The sequence below is a fragment of the Schistocerca serialis genome, chromosome 5 (genome assembly GCF_023864345.2).
Source record: "Schistocerca serialis cubense isolate TAMUIC-IGC-003099 chromosome 5, iqSchSeri2.2, whole genome shotgun sequence".
NCBI lineage: Eukaryota > Metazoa > Arthropoda > Insecta > Orthoptera > Acrididae > Schistocerca > Schistocerca serialis.
Genome location: NC_064642.1, coordinates 827,096,306 through 827,118,528, shown reverse-complemented (window position 1 = coordinate 827,118,528; position 22,223 = coordinate 827,096,306). Strand labels below are relative to the sequence as shown.

General features: G+C 42.0%; 1 protein-coding gene across 1 annotated transcript in view; it reads left to right on the top strand.

Moving 5' to 3' along the window:
• Positions 1-22,223, top strand: part of LOC126482252 (uncharacterized) — a 163,694-nt gene that overhangs the window by 73,715 nt on the left and 67,756 nt on the right. Inside the window, exons 7-9 of the mRNA XM_050106232.1 lie at positions 7,576-7,815; positions 7,867-8,084; positions 18,288-18,686. Coding sequence (XP_049962189.1) covers positions 7,576-7,815; positions 7,867-8,084; positions 18,288-18,686 — 857 coding nt within the window. The remainder of the gene's footprint in view (positions 1-7,575; positions 7,816-7,866; positions 8,085-18,287; positions 18,687-22,223) is intronic.

Below are 22,223 nucleotides of genomic sequence, written 5' to 3'. Positions count from 1 at the left end.
AATAGAAACACTGAACTGTCCAAAGACAATAAGTACAATAAAGACCAGCCTGAAACAGCAACGGCGTCATGGGTAAGTGGCCATCGTGTTGGACTGCCAAGATTGTGAGCTGTGTTGAAAACTCGCTCGTGCATTTTTTTCCACAACATTGTGAACTGTCTGTCCGGTCAGTAAAATGAGTATTCTCTTTCTGCAGTCTTGGCAGTTGTCATAATATATAAGTCACAAGTAAATATGAGCACACGAGATATCACATAGACATCTCACGGAAATGGAAACGACAAATAAACGGGTGTGAACTATGTTACAACAAAGAAACTCAATAGTCATGACTTCCGAAACGAAACGCAACTTCAAAAACGTTAAAAACGTATGTTTTGAAATAGCACGGAGAAACCGTCTGATTGTGAAGCTGTTGCGTCCATTTGTTGCAAAAACTGTTATATTTTCATCATTTCCTTGGGAGTGATTACATTTGCATCCATACAAACACTTATATCGGACAAGGAGTATCAAGAGCGTTGCATTCCACGCGACTAATACTTCAGAAACCATATGGCTTCAACAATATAGCATTTTTAGGTGCAGAACTTCGTAGCCGTAGGAGTGTGTGATTATGCTCAACATTCATTTATCTCATGCCGGTACCTTCCTGGTACTGACTCCAGACAGTGGAATAATATTTCAGAATTGATAGCACAGTTGATTTTCGTGAAATGTTTCAAACTCCATCATGTATAAACCGCACATTTCTTCTTAACCATCTGTTATATCACCACAACACTCTCATGTCTACTATACACCGATAGGAGGTGCTATCCTCCTTGACACGCATGCAGCTAGAGAGATCTTGTGCTCACTCCGTTCCTTGACGAGGCATGGAATGTAGTGGGTTTAGCACTCTCATACTTCTGGTCAGTTCCAGATTAAATTGGCGACCGTGTTACAGGGATGATTTGTCAAGGACGATGTGGGAGGGATCTGTCAGTCTCCAACTTTATCCTGTGAATGTGAGAATATTCAGTGACGCCTATCCACACAGGAAAGATGGCCAGTCGTAATGTAAATTCTGCACTATGATTGGTGTGCTGGAAATAGATAACCAAAGTGCATCAGTATAGGACACCGTCCGGTATATTTTGGTATATATGACTGAATGGATATGCTGCACAGTCATGCATCTGCATTCACAATCTAGTATATGACGTATATGACTGAATGGACATACTGGACAGTCATCAGATAGATCAGCTTAAATTACGGAAAAACTGGTATTCTTTGGAGTATATGACAGAATGGACGTACTGCACAGTCATCTATCTGGATTCTCAATCTAGTATATGGTACTTGCAAAGTAGTAGAGAAGTGGTTTAGAGATGATTCAGAAATTGGGAAACATCCTTGTGTGTCATTTGCTGGTGCTGAAATTACGGAATAACTGGTAAAGTTGCTAAAATTGATCATGCTATCAACTGTAGTGCATATCACAGTACATCATCCCATATCAATGGTATCTTTCCCATTCTATCCATCCACTGGTACACTGTTGATTACCACATAATGATTGACTGACATCCCTTGGTTGAGATGGAGAGAGCCTTGGTGGAATATTGGATATCTGCTACTTGTCACTGGGGAGCATGGGATTAAATGTAGAGATCATAACCTTCAGACAGCTGTTTGGAAGCATTCCTCAAAATTGCAGGCAGACTTGTCCTATTTACATATGGTTCGATGCCCTATACATTTTTTCACCACTAAGATAACAGTACCTCTTTTTATTTCTACTACCCCATACATGTTATGAACAGCACCTTCCGGCGATGGGTAACACTGGAACAGTAATCATATACATGACTGCGAAATAAGGAAAACAGTGCTCTTGGAAACAGAACATCGAGACATCTTCTATCCCGTCACTGTGGGAGATGAGATAACTGTATCAGTCGTCACCTTCAGATATGTGTTGGAAACGCTCTACAATGCCGCAAACTCTTCCAGTTTCCATATGTTGCGATGTCTTCCACATTTTTGTCAACGAGAAACATTGCCTCTTTGTTTTATTTCTACCAGCCTGTGTGTTATGGGAGCTGAACAGTTTATATCATGTGATGTTCGGCTTTCTGTGAGAGCCAATGGATCGAAATGTGTTAATGTTGGTTTAGCATCTGACACAGGTCTCGAAGTCATGGTAGAAAAACTAAGTGTATTGTGGTGTACAAAGCTACAGTCGTGCACTACTTGGATGAGTTATAGCTGAAAAAAAAACAATGTATTAGACTGCTTATGAAGGAATGATGGAGGAACCTCCTCTTGTGATTGATAGTCTGTTGGATATGGTCTTCCTGCAGTACAGGTGACAAAATTTTATGCAGGTCTGTGCAAGCGGCTTCAGTCACTGGCCACCTGCTCCAATGGATCGATACATGTATACGTGATATGCTCAGTATCAACACACAGATGACATTTTTTCGATATATGGGAAGAGAGAGATGTGGTAAAATCTTATAGGAGCTTCTATTAGAAGAGATTGTATAACTGTTTAAAGTTTGGATGCAGTACTGTACCGATTTTGTTCATAAAACAATAGAAATCGGCTGTATCTATTCTCATGCAATCATGACTGCTTTTGTTATTATCGTCACGATTCTGTGTCTAAAACAGGTGTTATTTCATGCAGCATAACCTCTAATTATAAAGTAGGCAACACTTGAATCGTAGCTTGTTGTGGAGCCTAGAAGTGATAGTGTTTTTTCCAACATGCGAGTAGATTGCATGAAACAGGCTGTGATAATCAAACTGCTTACAAAACTAGGACGCACGAATCTGCCACTATTGCATATTATTGGCTGCTGGGTGACAAAAACTTTACAGACAGGTCGGTAGAGAGGAGATATGGAGCAAAAATGTCAAAGGTGATGATGCAGATGGCATTTGTTTTCGGTGTATCAGAAGCCAGAGACGCTGTAAAATCTTATACAAGGTTCTATTACAAGACAGACTCTCATGAACTGTTTCGTAAACGTCGGTGTAATTGGTAAAACGGGACCTCCCATAGCGTGCAAAAAACAGCATCCTCCTGAATTGTAGTTTCTTGTTGACGAACGTAAAATGATTGTGTTCTTTGCGATGCGTGAGCAAATGACTTGAATGGCTGTATTCTGTAATGTTATTTCAGGTTTCGGGAATGTTTGTAATACACACATGTATGAAAGTTTATTTACAGACACTGATCTGAACCTGAGGGGCGCTCTGAAACCACGTAATTTGCCCATCAAACCGAAAGAAATCGCCTAATGCAGATGTTTTTCCGTCAGAGTTTAAATTCACGCTTTTTCTTTACTTCGATGATGGTTTCAAAATAATGAGGACATTCTGCAGTGACTGTAGTTTTTGCGGGAAAATAGTTGAAGTCGTGTAAGATTTTATACAGGGTCAATACATATAGGAGGTGTGTAGCTCGACCTCTGGAATTTGGTCATCTGTAAATGGCGGCGGTGCTGTAGTTTTCTTTTTTCTTTGCACTTTGTTGTATGTCGTAAAATAACGGGATGTGGGGTGAAGAGAGAGATGCGAATTGTGTCCTACAGTCGAACGTAAAAAGTATACCGATTTTGCTCACAAAGGTAAAAGAAATTGGACTGCGCCTATTTTCGTAGAAAGACGACACTTATTATCGTCACAATTGTATTTTCCTTTTTACTAGATGCTCACTAATAAGAGATGCTTTGACGTAAATAAAAGTGTTCCCCAGCGCAGAACGGCTGCCTGCTGGAGGCATTGGGGGCATGTCTACCGTGTACAGTCGCCAATGCAGCCGCTCTCCGACCAGGTGTGGCCGGGGGCTGCGCAGTGCGGCTACATTCTAGATGAACAAGTAAGTTGCACCTGGGGTAGCCGTCAATTATCTCACATTGTTTAGTTGATGATGCATTCTCTTGTGTTGACAAAGGTCCGATGCCTGGATGGTCAACTCAAGGCAGACCTGGTGCTGCACTCGTCCGCCAGTGGGGGCTGAGAGGGCGCGGGGGCGGTAAGCCACAGTGGACTGAAGATTCTCCTGCCAGACATGGTGTGACAGCTGCCTGTTCTTCAAGCAGTGGACGTTTGAAAAGGCTATTTGGGGAGTCCTCCCGAACTTTGTCGTTGTTCCAGAGGGGTCCAGTATTTCCGAGAAATATGTTTAACATATTGCATGATGCATCCTGTTCTTCCCTTTTGTCTACCTGTGACTGATTTCCGTAGACTGGAGGCAGTATATCAATGCCGCAAGAAGGATCTCTTTGTGGACCACCAGCAGAAAGATGACACAGGTCTTATCCCAACCTATGGTGAGGAGAGGGAGGGATGAGAGGTGGTAGGGGGGAGCGTAAGACTGCCCCTGAGATGGTTAGCTCGTGAGCGCCCGTCAAGGAGGGCACGGCTGCGACTGCCGCTCCTCTCACGTGATGCAATCTTCTGGGGTCGGTTTTTGCAGGAGTTGTGTTATTGCAGTGACATTTTCCCAATCCCCCAATACATTGTGACCCATTGTTTATGCGTGTTGTTTTTCGTCATGACAATTTCGATGTGTAATTGGAACACTGAAGCATTTTCCATGAGCATTTTTGTGGTAGCGTGTATCGACTTACATTACCTGGGCTGCAGGGTGATTATCGAGTAATGCAGGTGGAGGCATCAGTAGTGAACTCTGACGTCAAACGGTGACAGATACAGTCTTCAGCTGTATGCTTAAACTCCAGCAACCCGTCAGTTGAACGCAATTCCCACGAAAAATAAAGATGGTACACTGCACTCCATCCTTTTACCTAACCACTTGTAAGTGAAGGGTAGACTTTGAGTACGTCTTCCACTAGTTTCGAATGGTATTGTGCAAATTTTTCCCAGCTGGATAACATCAATTGTATGTCAGTGTTAATTTTGCGATTTTAGACACTCCTTGTGTAGCGTTATGAATAAAGTTGTGGAATTAGGACCGAACATTAGGATTAATTACGAAATTTGGACCAATCTATACTTCAATTTCCCAACCAAAATCAATAAAGTACACTAAACCAACCTTCCTCTCCTTCGTCTGGACAGTTTCCACATGTTGAAGGATGGACTTCTGCTTTCCTTCCACAACAATCGGGATTCGAGCCCCAGAAAGGGAACCGCCATACTTAATTTCCCGGCAATTCCCGGGTGGGGTGGGGTTGGTCGTCAGCACAGCTGTGGGACAAAGAAAATTCCCACGAAAATTCGAAATTCCCATGAAAATTCGAAATTCCCACGAAAATTCGAAATTCCTGCCAGTAGGGTAGGAGGTGTGATGGGGTGGAGAAGAGGTGTGGAGGGGGAGGGAGCAGGGCAGAGACTGAGGTGGAGGTGGGTTGTGGGTGATTAATTGATCAATGTAATTAATGTAATGTTAATTTGATATCGACTGTGTCCTTGTGCCACCATCTTCCTACTACTAATACATCCCTACCCTTTTGCATTTGCCACCTCTTTAACGAGGACAAAGAAAGTATGGTAACAGCTGAAGTGAGTTCCAGTGGCTCTGTTTCAGTTTCAGTGGAAGACAAGACATCGAACAATCTTCCACGACGTGTCAAGTTTATCCGATGTATTAGTTCCGAGAGGTATAGGGATTTTATGAGCACCACGCCTTTTCACGCATAGATTGTCCTTCACTGAGGCTAAGAAGACCTCTGGATTTCGTTCATGGACAGAAAACGCACTTGACTTTAGGTTTTCTTACTAACTTTCCTACTTTTGAAGAAACAACATTGAAGTTCGGAAAGACGACCACTTGTCTCTGTCCTTCACTTTCCGCTAACTCCTCAACTTGTCAAACGTGCACCGGGTGAAAGGCACGCTTACTATTATCGTATGCATCAATTATAGTAATACACATTTAGCAAAACAAAGAAATATATATAAAAATGAACATGTGAAATTATATGTAGTAGACAAGTTTTAAAACGGCTCAGGCTATACTGGAAAGTTGATGGTCTCGATCCAGCGGAGTGTCTCGTGGGATGCTTGATTGAGCTTCTCAATGCCACCAGGGAAGCGTCTGATTGGACACTCATTCACAATGTGGCTCATAGGTTGGGTGTCACCGCAGTCACACACACTGTCACTTGAAAAGCCCCACTTGTGGATGTCGTATTTGCACGTACCCTCTTCAGTCCAATATCTGTTTAACTGCACCCACACCTCCCTCGGTTGGTGGAAGCCTGGAACTGGAACTGTCGGATTGTCTACAAGTTCATGGTTTCAGGTTCTTGTAGCTTGCCACTCGCGTTTGCACTCTGCGTCCTGGTCGAATCCTTTGGGTAGCATTTAGAGTCTCATTTCATATACTGGTGTTCTAGATTTGAGGCGTTTCCTGGGCAGTGATAGCAAATTGTCATGAAGAGGGATCGAGTTGTTTTCAGAAACTTGCTGACAGAGGTTGTAAAGACGGAGGTCTGGAGGACAGATGTTTGAAAGCACTGGTAGCCAGGAAGTAGGCGTACACCGGACTGTACCACTAATTACTCTCATAGCTGAGTTCAGTTGGACGTCTACTTTCACTACGTGGGCGCTTCGGAGCCAAACTGGTGCACAGTATTCTGCCGCAGAGTACACCAGTGCAAGGGATGCTCCTTGGAAAACTGATGTGGTTTCTTCCCGTGTACTGCCTGCCAGCTTTCTCACAAGGTTCACTCGTGTTTGTATCTTCTTGGCCAAGTCGGAAAGGTGTTTTTTTGTATGTTAAAGTTCTGTCCAGAGTGACTCGCAGGTATTTTGGGCCGAATGGTGGACTGATCGTTGCTGATGATAGGCGATTAGAGAGGTGGAACATGCTTATCTCGGTTTTAGAAACATTTGGTCTCAGTCGCCATGTCTCAGAATATTCATAAAGTTTAGTAAGGCTGTTTGTTAGGTCTTCACATTCAGAAAGTTCTTTACTCGGATATGAAATTACCAGGTCATCTGCATCTTGAAATTTTCGGCAGGTCAAATTCGGCAGGTCAGCTGTGTAGAGGTCGAATAACAGTGGAGCAAGAACGGAGCCCAGAGGTAATCTGTTATTGAGTACATGCCAATTGCTTTTCTCTTCTCCTCGATGTACTTTCAACCGCCTATTGGTAAGGCACGGTGAATCTCCTGTTCGGAATATCATTTTGCAGGAATACAGTAAGAGGTGGCGTAGGTCGGCACTCCGAATCAAGTACGGCTCGTGGTCTGTAGACCAGCATCCAAATCGCACCGCTACGTTGGAGAGCGTCGTATCAACTTCTAGCCTGCATGCACTTGGCTGTGTGAGATGCCTGGACAGTATACAGCATTACACAAGTCTAGTCTCAACTTCAGAATGTAGATTGCAGCGATAGGTAGAGAGCTGTTACATATTGCTAGATTCTCACTTCATACTACTTCTTCGTACCTAGTAATGACGCATTCGTGGGACCATTGGCGTCTACGATCGAGAGTTTGCCAGTTCAGGTATTTCAGCATTTCTGCGGCCCGTCTCTGTTTACGTTCGGTATCCGCTGTCGGGTTCGGTCGTCTTCATGTCTTCCGCCGTCCCGGCTGCGGCAGGCGGCGGGCCCCAGCGAGGCGAACGTGGCGGCGGTGTGCCGGCTGGTGGGCGCCGCCGGGGCGCGCGCCTGCCCCCCGGGCCCCGGGCCCGGCCCGCCCCCGCCGCCCCCGCTGGTGCGCACCGCGTCGCTCGAGCTGCAGGGCTGGGCGCACGTGCTGCGCAGCGACGCCTGCGCGCTGCCCGCGCTCGAGCTGTCGCTGCAGCTGCAGCTGGACGCCGGCGCCGGCGCCGACGCCGACGCCGACGCCGACAAGGCCGCCGCGGCCGCCGGCTGCGCGCCGCGCGACCAGCTGGACGCCTTCTTCGCGGCGCTCGCCGCCAACGAGTCGGTGCGCGCGGTGCGCGTGTCGTCGCTGCTGGGCCACGAGCCGGGCGCCGCCGGCGGGGGCGCCGCAGCCGCCGCGGAGCTGGCGCGCCTCGCCGGACACGTGCGCGCCACGCTGGCCAAGCCGCGGCTCGCCGCCTTCGAGCTGGCCATCACCTGCCTGGAGGACAGCGCGCACGACAGGTGCGTCCGGCCCGGCCCGCTCCCCTCACAGGTTGTTCCGCCGTCTCGTCTCCCTCTTAACTGTTTGTCGTTCGTTGAGATCAGTGTGACTTTATAGGTTAAGCAAGTGTTTCAATAACTCTTTTTTTTTTCTACAAGAGAATCCAGAACGTGGTACGGGAAACACTGTCGGAAGATAATTCTTCCGGGCTATATTCCATGTACCACGGCCACATAGCCCGGAATAATTATCAACGACAGTACCATCCGGTCGTGAAAGCCTTCATTGTATGACTGTCGAAAGACTCATTCCTCCCGACAACTCCAAAGTCAGACTAATCTACCCCCTTCTTCCTTCTTCCGGCTATTGTCCACATTGAACAACACCCAGTGCAACTAATTAATAAGCAAAGTCTTTATGGAGGTTTTGAGAGGAGCAAAGATTACGCTACACTTTCAACTGTACTTAGTTTCCCGTGTTGAAATGGCTCCAGTTCTTCTTCTCCAGGGTCTGATTCTTGAACCTGAAAACTCACATCAGATCCTCACAATTAGTTTGAACTAAATAAATTTAAAGACTGTTGTTCGAGAATTTTTTGTCGTAAATATACACTACTCGCCATTAAAATTGCTACACCACGAAGATGACGTGCTACAGACGCGAAATTTAACCGACAGGAAGAAGATGCTGTGATATGCAAATGATTAGCTTTTCAGAGCATTCACACAAGGTTGGCGCCGGTGGCGACACCTACAACGTGCTGACATGAGGAAAATTTCCAACCGATTTCTCGTACACAAACAGCAGTTGACCGGCGTTGCCTGGTGAAACGTTGTTGCGGTGTCTCGTGTAAGGAGGAGAAATGCCTACCATCACGTTCCCGACTTTGACAAAGGACGAATTGTAGCCTATCGCGATTGCGGTTTATCGTATCCCGACGTTGCTGCTCGCGTTAGTCGATATCCAATGACTGTTAGCAGAATATGGAACCAGTGGGTTTAGGAGGGTAATACGAAACGCCGTGCTGAATCCCAACGGCCTCGTATCACTAGCAGTCGAGATGACAGGCATCTTATCCACATGGCTGTAACGAATCTTGCAGCCACGTCTCGATCCCTGTGTCAACAGATGAAGCCGTTTGCAAGACAACAACCATCTGCACGAACAGTTCGATGACGTTTGCAGCAGCATGGACTACCAGCTCGCAGACCATGGCTGCGGTTACCCTTGAGGCTGCATCGCAGACAGGAGCGCCTGCGATAGTGGACTCAACGACCATGGGTGCACGAATGTCAAAACGTCATTTTTTCGGATGAATCCAGTTTCTGCTTACATCATCATGATGGTCGCATCCGTGTTTGGCGACATCGCGGTGAACGCACATTGGAAGCATGTATTCGTCAATGCCATACTGGCGTATCACCCGGCGTGATGGTATGGGGTGCCATTGGTGACACGTCTCGGTCACTTCTTGTTCGCATTGACGACCCTTTGAACAGGACGTTACATTTCAGATGTGTTATAACCCGTGGCTCTACCCTTCATTTGATCCCTGCGAAACCTTTCATTTCAGCAGGATAATGCACGCCCGCTTGCTGCAAGCCATGTACGGGCCTTTCTGGATACAGAAAATGTTCGACTGCTGCCCTGGCCAGCACATTCTCCAGATCTCTCACCAACTGAAAACGTCTGGTCAATGATGGCCGACCAACTGGCTCGTCACAATATGCCAGTCACTATTCTTGATGCACTGTGGTATCGTGTGGAAGCTGCATGGGCAGCTGTACCTGTACACGCCATCCATGCTCTGTTTGAGTCAACGCCCAATCGTATGAAGGCCGTTATTACGGCCAGAGGTGGTTTTTCTGGGTACTGATTTCTCAGGATCTATGCAGCCAACTTGGGTCAAAATGTAATCACATGTCAGTTCTAGTATGATATATTTGTCCAATGAATACCCGTTTTTCATCTGCATTTCTTCTTGGTCTAGCAATTGTAATGGCGAGTAGTGTATTTTCTCTCTTTTTAGTACATCATACGGTCTTTTGATTTTTCACGTTAACAAAGCCGAAATTACTGTACATTGTTCGCACCTATTACACAGAAATACGTCCGATTATATCAGAGGCAAGCTTATTCCCACACTCTGCGAAAGAAAACAGTATTCCAAAGGCTTTACAATTTTTCTTAAAAAATGAATTATTACTAACTTTCGTTGCATTATTAATTTCGATTATTATTTCATAAATGAATCCAGAGATAAACATAGTAAACCGTACAAGATTGCATAATTAATAATACAAATTTTAAATATGCGAATTTTTCGTAATTTCAAATGTTTCCAAAAATATAATTTTAACTGTATATTCAATCCTCATACCTATCGATTATAAGATCGAAATTAAAACACTTTGTAAAGTAATTCCTTTTCGTACATTTTAGGTAGAAATATGAAAATTCTGCGAAAGTATTCACAAAAACAAGCCATATGATACTGACCTGTCCAAAATTCGAAAAATGATATTGGTAACGACAACTAATGTCGAGGAAAAGCAATGCTAGAGGAGGATGTCCCGTTACAAGGCCTAGGGCCTTTTTCCGACTCACTATCTCTTCCTCACTCTTCCTACACTTCTCATGCCCCACAGTTTACACTGCATTGGTAATTTAGGAAGTCTTCCTTACAGCATACGACGTAGCTGTTCTCTCCATTTTTCTTTGTATTTGATTGCCTTTTGACTTACTGATTCCATCCCTTGTTAGACCCTCATTACTTCTTTTCTAATTTTATCTCCGTTTTTCATTGTTTCATTGCCATTCAATTCAACGTCGTAACAAATGATGTAGTGAACGCAAAATATAATCCTTATACTTTTCATGTGTTATCTCACTTAGTAGAATGTGAGTGGCTCTTTTTACAAGCGAAAATGAGACACTGATCGTCTCCCCATCAAGAAGAAGGACGTTTTATGGAATAAAGTTCAGTTCAGTTCGAATATTCCCATAATTTCCATTCATTCATATGCCACCTTCCCAAAATGCCTCTTCCTCTTCTTCTTCTTCTTCTTCTACTACTACTACTACAAGCACTTATGCTGATATCCCTACTTCTCCCTCATGATTACCATTTTCTTTTACCCATTTTCATTGTTTTTTCCGGAGACAGCGCCTCATGCACAGAACATCAATGGCATATCGTAGTAACCCACGTGGCCCTCTGCCTCCATATTCCAGTGGAAAAATGGTTGTTCAGAGAGAAGAAATGAAATCTTTAATAAACCTAATCTTACTATAGATGTTGCAACATGCTGCATGTGGAACACTGAATCAGGAGGACACCCAGACTGACAAACTTGTAAATTTCGACCCTGCCGTATCACACTGCAGAAGCTTGCAGCCAGAGGAAGTGCATTCGTCCTCGTCTGGGACGCCCAGCTTTACAGGTTACGGGAATCACAACGTCCTCCGGAAGCACGAGTTGTGCACTGACTGACTCAGTCATGCAGCACTGTTCACGGCCTCTGATACACTGTGAATCGGAGTATGCGCTGATATGAAGCAAACTACCAGATTAGAACTGTGTGCCGGACCGCTAGCTCAGTCGATAGAGCACTTGCCGCGGATGGCAAAGCTCCCGAGTTGAGTCTCGGTCCGACACACACTTTTCATCCGTGAGGAAGTTACGTTGCGGCTATCGATCAAATATTAACTTGGTGCCGCCAACCAGCAACAAAAAGAATGATCCTTCCCAACATTTACTGTTAGCGGATTAGGAAAAATTAAATCTGTGGGCCACATATTCTCGAGTTGATGTCTTGTGATCGTGGAGTGAACATTATGTACTGAAGTCTGTCTTGGCATGAAACCATGTACTAGAAAAATGCGTAAAGTATCACGATCATCTGAATATACAGGGTGAAGCAAAATTCGCGCACTCGGGCTTCGCTACGCAACTCCTCACATACCAGCGATAAAAAAATGTCTCTCGCAAAATTTCGTCCGGCGAGTGCATCCAGCAGAAAATGGACGTTAAAGGAGGCAATCTGGCAAAACTGTAATCATATGTATGGTAAGTACCTTTGTTAGGAGCTGATAGCTGTGCTGCATTGTTGGTGCAGTGGATAGAGATTTGGGTCAGCATACAGCAGGTCGGCAGTTCGATCCTGGGTTGAGGCCTATGTTTTTTATTTGGTAAATGTAGTGCAGGTGGTACGGTATCTGGCATCTTAATCGTCAACAGCGATTGCAGCGGGTCCTCTAGAAAACACTTGCTCTTACATACTACAATCGTAGAAATGGAAGATTGGCCACCTCTGAAAAAAGCCCTTTTCATGACATGGAATTTCACAATTACCTCATCCACTAGATGCTAAACTTGTTTTCTTTGTATCCTCCTCCAATGATCCCAGATATTAATAGCAACTATTATTCTTGCCTCATTCAGGTCCATACATTTCGTTAGGTCCTTACGTTATCAATAGGACTAACAATGTGCTTTGCGAATAATGTCCGAACTCGGTTATTATTTGTGTTATCATCATGGTCCCATGCCTTTCAATACTGAGTCTGGAAACTGCCTGCTGATTAGTATGTATTTCAATACATTAGTGTCGTTGTTATGTCCGCCCTCAGTAGCTGAATGGTCAGCCTGACAGAATTTCAATCCTAAGAACTGGGGTTCGAATCCTGGCTGGGTCGCAGATTTTCTCTGCCCAGGGACTGGCTCTTATGTTGTCCTCATCATCATCATTTCATCTCCATCGACGCACAAGTCGCCTAAGTGGAGTCAAATCGAAAGGATTGCACCCAGCGAATGGTCTACCTGATGGGAGGTTGTAGTCACACAACACTTACATTGTTATTATTATTATTATATTGATGGGATTGTGGAAACATCATGTCTATTACTGTTAGGGACACAGTGTAATTTGAAGCAAAACATTTCACAATTAGCGATGTCGGTATGAATCATGCAGAAGAATATCTGTCAGAGGGGTAATGCACATTCCATGGAACAGGCGCATATGTAGCATCTCGAAATTGATATTGTTTTTGTAGATATTCTGTCCTATCAGAGGTCATTTGCTTCAACTGTATTTCTTATTTGTCTGACCATGTATTTGCTACTTGCAGAGTTACAAAATGTAAATTTTGGATACATGTAACCTAAGAAACGGCATATATTACCGTATGAATATTCAGAATGAAATTAGCAAATAAAAGAAATTCGCTCCTGCATGCTAACCCAAAACTCTACTCGCTGTACCAACATTGCAGCACAACTATGAGCTCCTGACAAAGGTACTTATCATACGTGTGATTACAGTGTTGCCAGACTGGCACTCTTTCAGTTTCAGATTGCATAATGATGGTATTGTAATGTATGTATTTTATTTTTCAAAAAATATGTTATGTCATGATGAAGACTCAATCCTTTCTTGTTTGATTAAGCAGTGTTTATTTCATGTTTTTCACTTTGAATCATATTAATTCTTCCATACTGTTCTCTATTGTTAAACAAACAACCTTTATAGTAAGCTAGTTCTATTTTTGACAATACGTTTCTTAACTCCTTCAGGTTTTTTCTCTATTTTATTGCAAACTTTCTAAGTATACATTTTTGCTCTCAGACCACAAAATTCTACCATTATTTTTCCATTGCATTTATCTTTCATTTTTTCTACAACTTTCTTATTAACTTGACGAATATCATAAGTATTATTTTCAAGAAAATCACTAGTAACAAATTTATCAATCATCAGTTTCACATCTTCACAAAATTCTTCTGTTTGTATATTATAGATATAATCATCTGTACCTTGATAACATAATTCTATATTTTCCCCATACTTTGGGTTTATTATTCTATAGTGAAAATCGTAAATCAATTATTTATAGATCGAGTATACTCATACCAACATGGATGGGTTTATTAAATGTGATTTCTGTCCTATTCAAATAGGTAAAAAAAAGGACTTCACTTTACTTTCAGCTACCTCAGTTTCAGCTACTTCTTATTTTTTCTATTGTTTAACCTCTTTTAAATTCTAGCTACTTTTTCATAAATCTAATTTTTTTGTGTCTGTAAATGGAAGCTGAAAATAAAATTTGTGCTACAACAAAAAGAAAGATTCTGTAACAGAACTCCTTGGAAATAAAACAAAACCAACCAACAAAAGATGTTGATTATGGTTACTTACAGAAAATTTAAGTAATAACAATCTTGTTACAAATATTGGAGATAACATTTACACAAAAGGAGAAGTAAATTTAGGACAATTCAGTTCAATTACAAAACCATTCTGTGATAATATTATACACTCCTGGAAATTGAAATAAGAACACCGTGAATTCATTGTCCCAGGAAGGGGAAACTTTATTGACACATTCCTGGGGTCAGATACATCACATGATCACACTGACAGAACCACAGGCACATAGACACAGGCAACAGAGCATGCACAATGTCGGAGCTAGTACAGTGTATATCCACCTTTCGCAGCAATGCAGACTGCTATTCTCCCATGGAGACGATCGTAGAGATGCTGGATGTAGTCCTGTGGAACGGCTTGCCATGCCATTTCCACCTGGCGCCTCAGTTGGACCAGCGTTCGTGCTGGACGTGCAGACTGCGTGAGACGACGCTTCATCCAGTCCCAAACATGCTCAATGGGCGACAGATCCGGAGATCTTGCTGGCCAGGGTAGTTGACTTACACCTTCTAGAGCACGTTGGGTGGCACGGGATACATGCGGACGTGCATTGTCCTGTTGGAACAGCAAGTTCCCTTGCCGGTCTAGGAATGGTAGAACGATGGGTTCGATGACGGTTTGGATGTACCGTGCACTATTCAGTGTCCCCTCGACGATCACCAGCGGTGTACGGCCAGTGTAGGAGATCGCTCCCCACACCATGATGCCGGGTGTTGGCCCTGTGTGCCTCGGTCGTATGCAGTCCTGATTGTGGCGCTCACCTGCACGGCGCCAAACACGCATACGACCATCATTGGCACCAAGGCAGAAGCGACTCTCATCGCTGAAGACGACACGTCTCCATTCGTCCCTCCATTCACGCCTGTCGCGACACCACTGGAGGCGGGCTGCACGATGTTGGGGCGTGAGCGGAAGACGGCCTAACGGTGTGTGGGACCGTAGCCCAGCTTCATGGAGACGGTTGCGAACGGTCCTCGCCGATACCCCAGGAGCAACAGTGTCCCTAATTTGCTGGGAAGTGGCGGTGCGGTCCCCTACGGCACTGCGTAGGATCCTACGGTCTTGGCGTGCATCCGTGCGTCGCTGTGGTCCGGTCCCAGGTCGACGGGCACGTGCACCTTCCGCCGACCACTGGCGACAACATCGATGTACTGTGGAGACCTCACGCCCCATGTGTTGAGCAATTCGGCGGTACGTCCACCCGGCCTCCCGCATGCCCACTATACGCCCTCGCTCAAAGTCCGTCAACTGCACATACGGTTCACGTCCACGCTGTCGCGGCATGCTACCAGTGTTAAAGACTGCGATGGAGCTCCGTATGCCACGGCAAACTGGCTGACACTGACGGCGGCGGAGCACAAATGCTGCGCAGCTAGCGCCATTCGACGGCCAACACCGCGGTTCCTGGTGTGTCCGCTGTGCCGTGCGTGTGATCACTGCTTGTACAGCCCTCTCGCAGTGTCCGGAGCAAGTATGGTGGGTCTGACACACCGGTGTCAATGTGTTCTTTTTTCCATTTCCAGGAGTGTAGTAGCTAAAATTTCAGATTTCATACACTGTACAAGATACAAGCAAAAAACAATTTTTAGCTAAGAAAGAAATATGTGGATCATTTAATACTTTCTTATGAGGAGTGTTTCTTAAATTTGTTCTGCAAACATACTGTTAAAGGTAAATTACGCCTTCTTTTAGATTCGAATACAGCAAGATGTAAATGAGCAAAACAAGTTACTAATGTGGATATGGATGTAATAAGATGTAAATATACAAATCCAGTTATTATTCCTTTAAAAATACGATTAGCAGGTGCCAAGATTTATACATTACTAAAGGAAGTTCAACAAATACTGCAAGAACTTAGAAAGGAACACTATTATTTATTGACTTTAGACATTACACAAGTTTTTGCGGGAATTTTTAACAAAGAAGAAAGATCGAGTACTTAACAAATAATTTAATTTTGAATGAAAGTAGAACATAAGGAAGAACGCAATGTAATAATTAACAACAATAATTCTGTAGGAAAAGACCGTTTAAGTTGGATAAATACAAATTCTGGAGTAAAGGTATACAATAACTTTATTTGCCAATTATCAAGTCCAGAAGTTAATTAACAAGTTGATAACCATATTACAGATTTTTTAAATTGTACCAATAAATGATTAAGGGAAACTTTTACTTCTACATTAGCTGAAGAAAATGGAATTTAAAAACTGGAAGCAACAATCTATAATTATCTTAAACCACATTTCCAAAAATTACAAGAATTCGACCCATTAACAGTGTGTTTACAATTAACAGCAAATAACAGGAAATATTTCGATAAAGATTTTTTTTCTTCTGTTCCACTATCTAAAATGTGGCAAAAATTAACAGATACTCTACAAAACAGTTGTTGTCTTATTTACAATCTCTTGCAATATGTCTACTGGGGTAATAGAAACACAAAAGAGTTAACTGGAATATAAATAAAAATTAAAGCAGATAATAAGGCAGAAAGAGAAAAATTACTTAAATATGGGTTAACTGTGTTTAGTTTTAATTGCTCACCCAGTAATTACACAGAAATTTTGAGGAGGCAGACAATGTAATTTACGTAAAACAAATATGCGTTATAAAATCTGGAGACACGTATTTTTCTAAATCTAATAGCTTGTGTTCTACAATACTGAAACAAATAAATACTGAATAATTGGTACTAATAAAAACAAATAATGTTTTACCATTTGTGTCTAGAAAAAGAATAAATGCTTCCAACAAAATTTAACCATATTCCATTGAAGAAATTAAACCAAGTAATGCATTGTATTTGCAATGTACTAAAAATATAGAACAAGAATTAGAAGATTTAAGTACACAAGAAATAAAACTATAATATTTGGATGATACACACAGTCTTTAAAAGAAAAACACAAGAATATTTTGGAGAAGGAAGAGAAAAATGAGAGAAGCGGAAGAAGAGATAAAAAATTAATTCCAATGACAATAGATAGATTTTCCTACAGGTGGAATTTATAAAATTAATGCTTCCATGTCAAACGATAAAAATAAGTTTACATATATGTGAGTATTATGTGAACAAAATAGTAAAAAATTTTGTTTATGTTGTTAAAGGTCTCTGTAAGAATAAATTTATAGAAATGAAGAACAATAACAATATTCTTAATAAAGAAGGATTTATTTGTATTTCACATAGTAGTCTTTGACAAGAACTAGAAATTTTTTTAGTATCCTAAAGAAGAGCCATTTTTGGAAATAAAAATAGATGGTTTTTCTACTTATAATGGAAATTCTTTCCCCAGGATAGCTTACTTAAAAATACATCCAATTTTCAAAAACAAACACAGTTTCTTACATAATGAAAAAGATAGTTTGAATCGAAAATATAAAAATGGGTCAAATATTAGGAAAAATAAAAGTAAACTGTAAACGAGTAGAAGATCTAGAAGAAAAATTAGAACAAATTATTTTCAACGTTACAATCGAAAATTATCATGGAAAAGATAGATATATTTTAAATTCTAAAATATAGAAAGTTGTTATGTATCTAATTATTGATTAGAAAATTAGATTTGAATTACAAGAATAAAATTAAGATTGATAAAATTAAAACAACACCAAATACACAAAGAATGATTAGCGTTTTTGTTGTTAATTTTACCATCGTTTAGAATTTGTTAAACATAAACAAAATATATTTTCTCTCAAAAAATTGTTTAGCTAGATAGTTGGTAAATGGACCATTTTTAACGTTCAAAATACGATCAACATTAATTAACATACAAACAACGTTAATCTACATACAATCAATGTTAATCATCAATGAAATGATAAACCAATAAAACAACCAACCAAACAGTAAACGAACGTGCGTGTCTGTTTTCGCACACCCGGCCTCTGGTGGGTGCACCCTGGGCAGTGTGGAACTTGACGGGAGTGCTCCGCAGTCACGATAATGTACAGGGAGTACCGGTCTCTAGAGCTCACAGGGCGCCCTTTGCTCGCCCCCAGGTTCCAGCCGCTGGTGGACGCGCTGTGCACGGGCCTGGAGGTGGACGCAAGCCCCTCGCTGTCGAAGCTGGTGCTGGACCTGAACATGGGCACGCGCCAGGTGGCGCAGCTGTGCGCGGCACTGCGGCGTGCGCCGCAGGTGTCGGTGCTGCAGCTGCCGCACCTGGTGTGCGGCCGCGAGGGCCTGCGGGCCGTGGCGGCGCTGGTGCGCGCGCGCCCCCTGCTGGCGCTCAGCCTCGCCGGGTCGTGGGGCGCCGCGCAGCGCCGCTGCGACGACCCGCCCTCCTCCTCCGGCGTCAGCCTGGGTGAGTGCGGGGGCGGGGGCGGGGGCACCAGCGCGAACTGCAGCGGTCGTCGCTTCCCGTTACTTCAGTCTTTCCTACAACCAAAGTACACAGCGTATCTCGTGAATTTCTCGATTAATTAAAACTCCTGTGACCAGATATATGGCATGGAACGCCTTAGATTATTAGTTGTACAGAGAATGCAATTTTCGTATGCCGTAGGATGTATGCTCGCAGTAATGTGTATGCATTTTACGAGAAAGCTGTGTCGGTGTTGTCGGAGCGATTGACGTTTTGACAAGGGCCCTAAGGCATAGTGGAAATAGCCTGTCACTACTGAGCTGCCTGGAAAAGCGACTGGATATGCAGTTATAGCATTAGTTAAGAAGAAGTTAAATTACTTGGGACTGCAATTTAATTATCATCGATTTACTACATTTATTCTGACGCTTCCAGCCTCATTGTCATATGTGCATCACACATACACACTGAACTGATGTGTGGTATGTTCATTATGGCAGGAACACGTCTTACCGATGTACAGCCTCGATAGTTTAGCAGACAGACTGTGTGATTCTGGTCCTGCACATCCTGGGTTCACTTTCTCATAGGGGTACGGATTTTCTTCATTCCTGTCCCTCCTGGATGGCCCAGGTCGATTTGACCAGCTATCAGATGAGTACCAGGGATCCTTCTCTCCTCACCCTCTCCCCTCCTCCTAGTGCTGTGGCAAAGAAATGCCATCTACTCTCAGGCCAGGCTTTGACCACAGACTTGCTGACATAAATTCTCCTTCAAGAACATTTGCTGTCACAACATTTCACACAGACAGGTACTGCCCAGAGGCTGGATACAAGCTGATACATTACTTAGAACAGAAGTCTGCAGAGGGAAAGTGAATAGTGGTTCCAATTGTTTTCACATTTGACCAGTGTTGAAGTGGTATGTGGAAAGACTTTATTGTGTTTGGTGTGATCTACTCGAGAAGGTCTTGAATATGGTTAAACCAAATAAACTGTGATATCCTAGTGCACGCCAATATTTCTAATTTGAAGTCAGTGATGAGCTGTAGTAGCTTTTAACTAGTATCAACAGACTTGCCTCCACAGAGTGTGACATTCACAAGTGGCTGACTGGAGATGGTAATCGCTCGTTAATCTACTTCTAACGGCTCTGTTTCTGACACTCTATTGATTCCTAGAGCCAGACAGATACAACACCACATCCTCAACAGCCTAAATGAGAAATTAACCACTCAAGATGTGACAGCAGCAAAATTTGATAAAGAAAATAGTATAGTCATTATCAATCAAGCTGACCATGTAAATAAGCTAATCAATTTCTCCAAGTTAATAACATTACAGAAATACAGCATAGCTGGATCAACAACTTTTCTTTCTACACTAAAAGAGCCATTAAAAAAATAATAGTGTAATTTCACTGACCAAGAAAAGTGACATATAATGTCATGAATCCATGCACTCCCACATTACATGTGCAACCAAAGATACAAAAACAACAAATTCTTGTCTACCCAATTATAAACTGCATACATAGCCCATCCTATCTATTAACTAAAAATTTAAAAATTAACTATCGTATTTACCACTAGTAAAAAGTACACTGTGAATATGTTTGTTAATGTTTTCGTGTATGATTTTCTGCCTCTCTTGCTTCTTTAAGCGGTTCGACTGCAAACTGAAAATCGAACAAAATAAATCTTTAAGTGTTTTTAAATGCTATTGTTAGAAATGTTATTTTTGTATATACCTATCAGTAGACAAACAAAAATACCATTTCTAACACTCAAAGATTCATTTTGTCCGATTTTTCTGGTGGCAGTCTACCACAAAAAAAACACAAGAGAGCCAGAAAATCATATATGCAAACATCACCAAACAGATTCATGTGAACAAATGCACTTGAAAATGGAATAAATTCTAGAAATGAGTTGTGTTAAGCATCAAAACATAAGTAACTGGTGCAGTTTTCCTCATTTAAATCATAAATGACACAGTTCTAGGTTTTCCTGAAACATTTGATATGGTGAATGAAATTAAGAAAGCTCGCCATTGGCTCCTGTGTGGCATATTATTGTCCACTCCACCCAGATACAAGCAGAAATGCAATCTGTAAAAATAGGGTCTTGATCATAAGCAAGATGTAAATAAGATTCATTATTCACAACATCCACAGGTGCTCACAAAAAAAAACATTTTAAGCTGAGACAGGCAAGCTTGTTGTCCAGAAATATCTAGATAGATGCAAATAGGTATCACATTGCATCTACTGGAATTGACTACTTGTAAAATCATTCAAATTAGTTTGAATGTGGTATTGCTGCTAAGTACTGAGTGAAATGACTTCTTTCTGTGTCTAACAGTTCCTTAATAACAACTTCCACTTACTGTAACAATAATTCATGTTGCTTACGCAGCTAGAACTATGTAGTTATTAAATGATTAATTGAAAATAGAGTAATGGTTAAATTGTTACTATTTCAATTATTTTTAGCTATATCACTTCTTAGAGAAGAATAATCACATCAGGTTTTATCTGCTCACCACAATAGCGGTGGTGAATCTTAAAAGACAATCTGTATCAAAAGACACATTGACACACGGAACTTTGGCCATTTCTAATCACCACAGCTTGCTACCTGCTAACTGTTCTTCCACGTACAAAAGTTTATGGCAGTGCTGCACATACAACTAATACGGAAGGCAGTGCTTATGGATAGTTAAGTATAGTGTGTTGGAAATGTGAAAGTTGAGCTTTGAAATTTGTTAATCCTGACAGAATCTTTAATTGGGAAGTAACAAAGGTAATTAAGTTCACTATTATGTGAAGCGAACAGCAATTATTGCTAGTACAACTATTCAAGACCAACACATTGAATGTATCTGTTAAGTGCAGTCAATTGGCTTCACTACATATATTTATTATGTCTGACAAAAGACTTCATTTACTAAAAAAATATATTTTTAAGAACTTCAAAGAATATATGCAAAGTTATCTTTTTTTGGATTTGAGGTCCGCTAGTTATGCAAAACACCGTTTTTCTCAGTACCCAAACATGTTTGGGCAAAACTGTGCCATCATCAGTGGGTTTTCGTTTTTATTTATTCTGCAATATGAACATTTTTGTTGCATGATTATAAAATTATGTGCATTTTTAGTTCAAACAACAGAGCGTTTCCTTTTGTAAATACCTTTACATTTGGTGAGCATGAATTTTCTGGACCACTTTTGTGTTAATTATTACAGGTAGCTTGTCATCCGCAACTAAACGATGTTGATGAAAAAGTTTTTTTCTTTTTTTGGGAGTTAAACTATCTTCTAGAGTGTAATTTAGTTTTTCGCGATGTTTTCGCGCCTATTTTCGTATTTACTTACATTTCGTGTGGCAAGCACTTCCATTCTCCGTATCATGTTGAGATGTTGTGATGCATACGTAGCTATAACAAATATTTTCCACAAATAACTTAGTAAAACGCTTTTCACTACACCAGAACACAGTGTCATTGTGGTTTGTTATGTGTCCCAGCCCTGTCAGTGTTCATTTGCTCACCAGAGAGTTCGGCACCAAATTTGAATTTTATTTGCATTTTATCTTTGTGTGTGTGTGTGTGTGTGTGTGTGTGTGTGTGTG